At 33.3% G+C, this 8,901-nt stretch overlaps 1 protein-coding gene across 1 annotated transcript in view; it reads right to left on the bottom strand.

The window, feature by feature from the left end:
- Positions 1-1,944, bottom strand: part of LOC116002909 (probable xyloglucan endotransglucosylase/hydrolase protein 30) — a 5,541-nt gene extending 3,597 nt beyond the window's left edge. Inside the window, exons 1-3 of the mRNA XM_031243092.1 lie at positions 1,597-1,944; positions 1,412-1,512; positions 432-640 (exon numbers count right to left, since the gene is read on the bottom strand). Coding sequence (XP_031098952.1) covers positions 432-640; positions 1,412-1,512; positions 1,597-1,780 — 494 coding nt within the window. The 5' untranslated portion in view covers positions 1,781-1,944. The remainder of the gene's footprint in view (positions 1-431; positions 641-1,411; positions 1,513-1,596) is intronic.
- Between the last annotated feature and the right edge of the window lie 6,957 nt (positions 1,945-8,901).

The raw sequence follows: 8,901 nt of genomic DNA, 5'->3' as shown, positions 1-8,901 counted from the left end.
TATATATATATATATATATATATATATATATATATATATATATATATATATATATATATATATATATATATATATATACACTCATGAGGCCTACTTTTGTTTTTTTGTCCTTTGGACATAATTTAGTAATGGTCGAAGGGCGGAGTGTGACTGTAACGACTAGCAAAGAAAAAAGTAAGCATTCATATCACTGTATTACTACGGCATATTTTCTTTTTTATTGCTTTTATATCAATGAAAATCTTTAATTGTAAATGTTGTAATCTAACAGCACGCAGCATAAACTTATAACTTTAAATAGATCAAAAGTCTCACATTATGGGTACTAAGAAGCAAATTGAATATAAATAAAGCAAGCAGGTAGCAGCAGTTAGTTAAATGAAGAATAATAATGTATAGCATATATAGCAATAATCATATGTAGTTCTTACATGATGTTTTTGGGAGTCCAAAGAATGCTATATTGGTGCACCTCTTTGCTTGGATCGAACCACAACCGATACCTCTCTTCCCTTCCTCGAGACAAACTGCCATTGCCATACATATTGGTCTGAAACCTCCATGGTTTCCCTCTTATGTTCCCCAAAAATTCTATGTCTAGCTCATCATGGTTCTTCTCAAACATGTCCACGTTTGATGTCTGCATGCAAGCATACGCATGTATATTATACCTGTTAGAATCCAGCGTTACTACTATGCTAAAAGTTATAACTCGCAGCGAAAGCGTCACCACATTTTTTAGAGGCACGTAGGGTGTTGGTCTTGGCCCATCACCAGCTACTGCACAACAAATCTCCTAACCACCAATTACCGACTTGATCGGCTTCCGCCCAACAATTGTCCTAGTTACTAATTGATGGATTTAGCCTTTCACTCGTCTTTGCCCAACAATTTTTCTAGCCACCAATAGATTTGGACTTTCATCGGCCTTCGCCTAACAATTTCCCTAGCCACCAATAACAGGACTTGGCCTTTCACCGGCTTCTGCGAGCCAACAATTGTCCTAGTTACCAATTGCTGGACTTAGCCTTTCACTAGCATCTGCCAAACAATTTCCCTAGCAACCAATAACAGGACTAGGCCTTTAACTCTGCCAGCCAACAATTGCCCTAATTACTAATTGCTGGACTTGGATTTTAATCAACTTCCACCCAACAATTCCGCTAGCCACCAATTGCTGGACTTAGCCATTTCACTGACCTCCGTCCAATAATTTCCTTAACTACCCTGGCCTGGCCTTTCAATATCATACATATTGATTGATAGATATTATATATGTAACCTCAGACTACCCAACATGATGCATATTAAGTTACTATAAGACTTTATTAGCAGAGTTTTTGTTATTCTTTAAGGTATCAACTAACTTTAAACTTTTGTTAAAAGGAAAGATGATAGCTAGTATACTTACGTAGAATGCAACAACGATTCCGGCAGTGTATTCCGACGGCAATTTAATGCTGGCGCTAAAATACCCATGGCTATAATATTCTGTAGAAATTATGCCCGACCCTGCAAATTATTTTACATCGTATCATCACATGTAACTCGAATATACAATAATTATAATTATTGAATTTGGATTAATTAGCGTACCGGATTTACGGTTGAGGAGGAGGCGTACGATCTTGTCGTCTCGGGAGCGTTCGATATTGAAGTCGCTGAAAAGAGGGGAATAGCCTTCCCCGTAGGTGATGGTGGAGAGGTTAAACGGCGCCGCCGCGTAGGCGGTGGCGATGCTAAGGAGGAGGGCCCACAAGGGGAGAGTACAATAATCCATTTTTGAGATTTTTTTTTTCTTTTTGATTTTTTAATTTTTTTTTTTTTTTAAATCTATTCCTAATAGGAATTCTCTCTCCCCATATGATTTGGCTTCTCCTCTCCTCCTCCCCTGGCCTGAAGTTTATAAGATGACGCCGGCGTTCAATTGTTTTTGCACGGCTAGGTTATGTTTGGTAAGCAAAGAATATATTCAGACAGAATAAAAATTTTAATTTTGATATATCTCAGACTGGTTAGATTTAATTGTTCGGAGATTTTATGATTTAATTTAGTAGTACTAATTTATAATTTTAATTTGAGGTCACAGTTTAATTTTCAACCTCCTCCAATATATCCCAAAAAAAACACATGATGAAGGCTAGGCTCCATTAACAAGAATCATTTTTCTGTATATAAAAATTATCATTATATATTTATATCCATAATGTGTTCTCTTTACCATATATGTATTGGATGGAAAATATCAATTGCCTTATAAATTTCATTCCTTTACCAAACATGTGCTTTCTTTGATGTGACAATTTTTTTAAATTATATTCACAACTAGGGGTAGGGGTGGGCAAAACGGTTCGGGTTATCCGAACCGAAGATGTTCGGTTCGGTTTGAAAAACCGATCGGTTCATGTTGTAAAAGAACCGAACGGTTCGGTTAAAAACCGAACCGAACCGAAAAAAATCGAACCGAACAGAAAAAATCGAAATGTTTTATAATTAAATATAAATATATATTATATATAATTATAAATAAATATAAATATATATTTATATTATGATAAATAAATAAATATATATAAATATATGTATTTTTCAAAACTAGAATGAATTTGGAATTCATTCCAGTTACTGGAATGAATTCCAAATTCATTCCAGTTGAAAATTTCAATTTTAGAATTTAATTTTCAGTTTTTATTTTTATTTTAATTTGTTTGAATTGTTAATTTGTTATGTTGGTATTTATTATTTAAATATTAGACTTTGGATTTGGGTTATGTGATGTTTCATGCATAGTTATTACGGTGCCCTATTAAGTCGCGGCGCCACCGACCACCTTGTCGCCTAGGAAATGTTAAAATTCGGGAGTCGTAAACCGAACCGAAACCGAACCGTTTCAAACCGAACCGAACTCGAACCGAACTCTAATGTTAAACCGAATGGTTTAATTTCTTTAAAACCGAAAAACCGAAACCGAAACCAAAACCGAAAAAACCGAACCAAAGACCGAAACGCCCACCCCTAACTAGGGGTATCCAAAAATATGGTATCCTCAATCTCAATTTGAACAAGAGTCGCTAACTAATGCTCAAGAGGCATTCAATCGTGCGCATTCTTCTCTTTGTAGTTTTAATGAAACATCATTTGGAGTATTCAAGAAGATATGGAAGATACTTAGTAAAATGCCACAATTTAGTGTAGACACCCAAGTTGACGTTATTATGGCTACATTTACATTGCATAATTACATCTGAAAGTACTCACAAGATTACATGATGTTTAATATGCTCAAGCAACATCTAGATTATACACTAACCAATGAACTTCAAGATTTTAATGGTACTATCACCGCCAATGAAAATTTAAGTGAGATAACTAGTGAGATGAAAGATATTCACAACAATAATACTGCTTTATTATGGTATGTTAGATGACTTTTTTATCATAATAAATAAGCCATTAGACTTGAAAAATTTATGCAATTAAACCATTTTTACCTTCTATAGCAAATTAACAACACGTTATAGGCTTATAACTAACTTAAGGTGACCACGGTTCCGGTTCCTAACCGGCGATTCCCGGTTTCGGAAAATGACGAACCGACAATTCCGGTTTGAATTGCCAATTCAAAGCTTCTTCTTTTTTTTTTTCTTTGGTAAATTCTATTTTCTATTCTTTTTTTTTTTAGTGCTACTGACTATATTACAATGTAGTATCAACAATTTTTTTGAAAGAATTTTTCATTTTGGAATTTTTTTTAAAAAAAAAAGTTATATCATATATTTAAACAATAAAGTTAAACTAAAAAATAATTTTGGACTTGCATTTAATTTTACCAGGATTAAATTGCCTACATATCTTGATAAAATTAAGTTCAAGCCTAAAATTTTATTTACTTTTTTAGTTTAACTTTAAAATTTAAATATTTGATATAACCATTTTTTTTTTAATTTCAAATTTAAATATTTGATATAACCATTCTTTTTAAATTTCATAATGACAAAATTCCAAAATTAAAAAATAAAAAATAAAGTGGTTGAATTTGGACTATTTTAAAAATAGAAAATAAAATTTACAAAAAAAATAAATAAATAAATCCGATTCAAATCGGAACTGTCGATTTGCCATTTTTTGAAACCAAGAACTGTCTGTTCAAAACTTGAACCACGATCACTCCTAAATCAGTTATAACCTATTATTAACCTGCTATAGGATTTTCTTTAAAAAAAAAAAAAAAAAAAGGTATAGGAGGTAAAAATTGTCTAATTGCATTATTTTTTTCAAGTTCAATGACTTATTTGTAGCTTTTTAGAGTTCGATGACTTAATTACACTTTTTATAAAAGGTGAATGGCTTATGTAACACATTCATTTTTTTTTAAAAAAAATGTATTGTTTATGACATTTTACACTTTTTGGCTTATTTAACAAATAATTTTACCAAACATTTCAATTTTAATCATTTAACTTATTAGCTACTAGTTTTTCAAGTAGCATACCAAACAAACCCTTACTGACAGGAGAATTCTTTTATATATATTTAATCCTTTTGGGGTTTCCCAACTATACACCTTTTAGACTGATGAAATAACTGATCATGAACGCATAGCCAACTCTACTTCAGAAAGTGCCTTTATCCAATGGTTTACAGAAAAATAAAATTTGTCTGTTGAAAATGAAACCAGCCCAAATGCAATTCTACGCTTTCCCTTTTAGTTTTAGAAAAAAAAATTATTGTTTCTTTTTTTGGGTGAAAATATTAAAGCAATGTGTCCAATTGAGTGGGTTATCTTGAATAAGATGGATCAAGATTTGATTAGATTAGTTTTGTTTCATAAAATGCAAATACCTATGCATTATGGGGAAAAAAACATAATAATGAAGCAATCAAGTAAAATTATATTGCGTATCATATTTAAGGGCAATCTAAATGGTGATTTTTGGTGATTTTTTATTGTTGTGGAAGAAATAAAAGATGAGGTATAATAGGAGATACACGATTGGGGTTCTTGCAAAAGAACCTCAATTTTTTGGAAAAAAAAAAAGAAAAAAAAAAACCAGCCTTAAGCTAAGTGATGTTCACCGAAGAATCGAAGATGCCTAGTAGGGGCTTAGAGCATCACCATCAATGGATCAAAGATGGATATTGGAATAGTGTTATGCAAAGTGATGATCCAAAACTGATGTGGTGGTTAGTTTTTTGCCTAAATGTTTCCCTGCAAATGTTGGGTTAATGTCAGAAACTTTTTAAAAGAAAAATAAATGTTTGTAATTATCATTTTAATTTAATGTAGGTGTGTTTATATTAATTAATTTTTATAATTAAAAATTTATAATTTAAATAAATAAAGAAATAATTAAAATATAGGGTAGAAAATAGTGGGTCCGCAAAAAACTGAGAAAAAACCCAAACTAGTGTGGGGAAGAGTTTTTGTGATTGAATGAGTTAATGGATGATGAGGTGGAAGCTGGGGCTCACAAAAAACTGGAGAAAAAACTCCAACTGATAAGGATGCTCTAAGAGTGGTTGCCAAATTTTTTTTTTTTTTATAGGTTAGAAGGGGTTATCCCGAAAGCCGCACAACTAATATCTGTTAGTGATTCTTCTTCTATATATCTTCCTAGAGCTCATTATCAATCTTGTTCAGAACCACCCAAGAGTCCAAGTATAATTTTACATAACAATGAACTTCACAAAAATGACATTGCATCACGATTCTACTCCTTGAAAACATGTTTAATTTGATTTCAACCTCTCTTCAATCCAACTTCTGCACCTTTAGACAACATTAGTTCCAGATATTTCTTTTAATTCATTTTTTTCTAAGCCCACAAAAAAGTGAAAATAATCCCATCAATGAGGTTGCATTTGCCCAAATTTATATTAGAAAGATCATATCAATTGGGTGCACTGTGTTTGTATTGAAGTTACAAAAATAGGCTTCAAATTGATCAATATGGTAACATTTAATCATCATGAAAGCTAATAGCTAGTAATGGAAGCTAGATTCAAGAATGGGAATGGGTTTTTGTCCCAAGTGAAGTGATATATGAAATTAAAGCAGCTTCCGAAAATGGGAGAGAGATGAGGAAATGGGCAAACGCAAAGGGAAAGGAATATATATCAATTAAGTGTTGTTTGTGCATGTATAGCCATGATTTTGGGCAAGTTGGACGCCCTACACATTTAACGACTCGCTGTCCAATAGGACCACTACATCATAATTCAATTGTTATACCTTACACGGTGCACATAGCAATGTGCACCGTGGGACTAAACGGCGCCGTTCCACTAAGTGATGGGAGGGACGCCGTTTAGTCCATCCAATCACCGTTATTTTTTTTTTTATAATTAAAGTATATAAGCGATGGAGATTCTTCCTTAACAAGCTTCCGACTCTCTCGCTCCATTCACTGCACTCCCACTGCACTTCGACCAAGCAAGCAACACTCTCAAGCAAAAGCAAAACACAAACGATTCACACCAGAACTCAAGAACATCAGGACAAATACGCATTGATTAACAACAAATACACATCTTCATCGACTATCAAGAACACACGGAACTAAAAGGTAAATATTTAACAAACATTGTTGATCAACGACATTGTGCAAAAAAAAAAAACATAATGTTTGTATATATATCACATATGCATTTGCATTCGCATTCTAGCATGAACATTTACTGATTCTCAATATTATATCATTTTATCATCCACATTGTTGATTTTCAGTATTAAACCTCATCAAACATCTGTGTTAGGTTATTGATACTAGGGCTTAGATTCTGTGTATTATTATTAAAGACTCTGTGTATTATATCATGTCATTGTCTGCATTTTAGGATGTTACCATTCCGACATTATTGATTCCAAGTTTCCAACATTCTTGGTGATTGATAATAATGAGAAGTATATTCTGTGTATTTTTGTTAATGAGTTTGTGTATTTGTGTTAATGTGTTTGTGTATTCTTCTTACTGACTCTGTTTATTCTAGCATTTTATCCACATTGTTGTGTTGAGATTATTGATACTAGGGCTTAGATTCTGTGTACTAGTGTTAAAGACTGTGTATTTTAGCATATCATTCTGTGTATACAATAATGTTACCATCCCACATTGTTGATTCCAAAGTTTCCAACATTCTTGGTGATTGATAATAATGAGAAGTATATTCTGTGTATTGTTGTTAATGAGTTTGTGTATTCTTGTTAATGTGTTTGTGTATTCTTCTTACTGACTCTGTTCTAGCATTTTATCCACATTGTTGTGTTGAGGTTATTGATACTAGGGCTTAGATTCTGTGTATTAGTGTTAAAGACTTTGTGTATTGTAGCATGTCATTATGTGTATTCTAGCATGTTAATTCTGTCTTTTCTATTATGTGACAGCAATGTCAAGTTCTGATAAAAGCGATCAAGTCCTGGCAACTGCCTTAGAAAGAAGAAAGAGAAAGAGAGATAGTGCAACTACGTCAAAGCCACAGACAGAACACAGGCAAAAAAAACAGAGAAAGAAGCCTGCAACAAAAGGAACAAAGAAGGGGAAGGAAGTAGTAGAAGACAAACCAAAACCAAAGAAATACTTTACTGTTCGAACAACTCCCAAGCAGTTGTTCACCCTTGTCAGTAGTTTAACCGAGGATCAGCATCAAGCCGTAAAGGATATAGGATTTGGACCACTACTGGACATCAAGCTGACTCACTGTGATGGTGTGCTAATCAAGCACATATTAAAGAAGATGGACATAGAACGATGCTCCATTGAAATTGGAGATGGTGATGATAAGCTGTGTTTGTCGGAGGATGATGTACAGTCTACACTTGGACTCCCGCGTGGCAAAATCCCTGTCGTCGAGGGCACTTCCAGTAATGAGACTGAAGGATTCAATGCTTTGGTCAGGGATTGGAGACTGAGATGGTGGGTAGAGAAGGGAACCCCAACAACCACTGAAATGCTAAACAAGATTGTCGAGAGATAAGACAGTGGTGACATGTTCAAGCGTGACTTTGTCATCTTCGTGGTTACAACACTGATAAGGGGCTACAAGAACACCTTCTGCAATTACAGGATTCTATACTCACTGCAAGATGTGAGTAAAATCAAAGAACTGAATTGGTGTGCTTACACCATAAAGAGCCTGCTAGACACTGCAGATGCCTGGAAATCAAACCATGACTCCTCATACAGTGGCCCTGCAACTTTCCTTATGGTATGCAATACTAACTTATTCTTATAATTCTATAAATTATTGAATAAAATGCCTTACTTGAGTCTGTGTATTCTATGTGTACTCTGTTGAAGGTTTCTGTGTATTCATGTTCACATTCTGTGTATTACTGAGTAATATTCTGTGTATTGTAGTTATTCATTATGTGTATTCACTTATATATCTCTGTGCATGGTCCTAAATACTAAACCATAAGTCATAGATCATAACCACAAAATGTTTGTTCTAATCTTTGTTTTTTTTTTTTATTCTTTGAAGCTTTCTTACCTTGATCGAGTCCNGATTCCAATTTTCCAACATTCTTGGTGATTGATAATAATGAGAAGTATATTCTGTGTATTTTTGTTAATGAGTTTGTGTATTTGTGTTAATGTGTTTGTGTATTCTTCTTACTGACTCTGTTTATTCTAGCATTTTATCCACATTGTTGTGTTGAGATTATTGATACTAGGGCTTAGATTCTGTGTACTAGTGTTAAAGACTGTGTATTTTAGCATATCATTCTGTGTATACAATAATGTTACCATCCCACATTGTTGATTCCAAAGTTTCCAACATTCTTGGTGATTGATAATAATGAGAAGTATATTCTGTGTATTGTTGTTAATGAGTTTGTGTATTCTTGTTAATGTGTTTGTGTATTCTTCTTACTGACTCTGTTCTAGCATTTTATCCACA

Source organism: Ipomoea triloba, chromosome 13 (assembly GCF_003576645.1).
Source record: "Ipomoea triloba cultivar NCNSP0323 chromosome 13, ASM357664v1".
In the NCBI taxonomy this organism is placed as follows: domain Eukaryota; kingdom Viridiplantae; phylum Streptophyta; class Magnoliopsida; order Solanales; family Convolvulaceae; genus Ipomoea; species Ipomoea triloba.
Note: the sequence above shows the minus strand (reverse complement) of the source record. Positions and strands in the feature narration are given on the sequence as shown.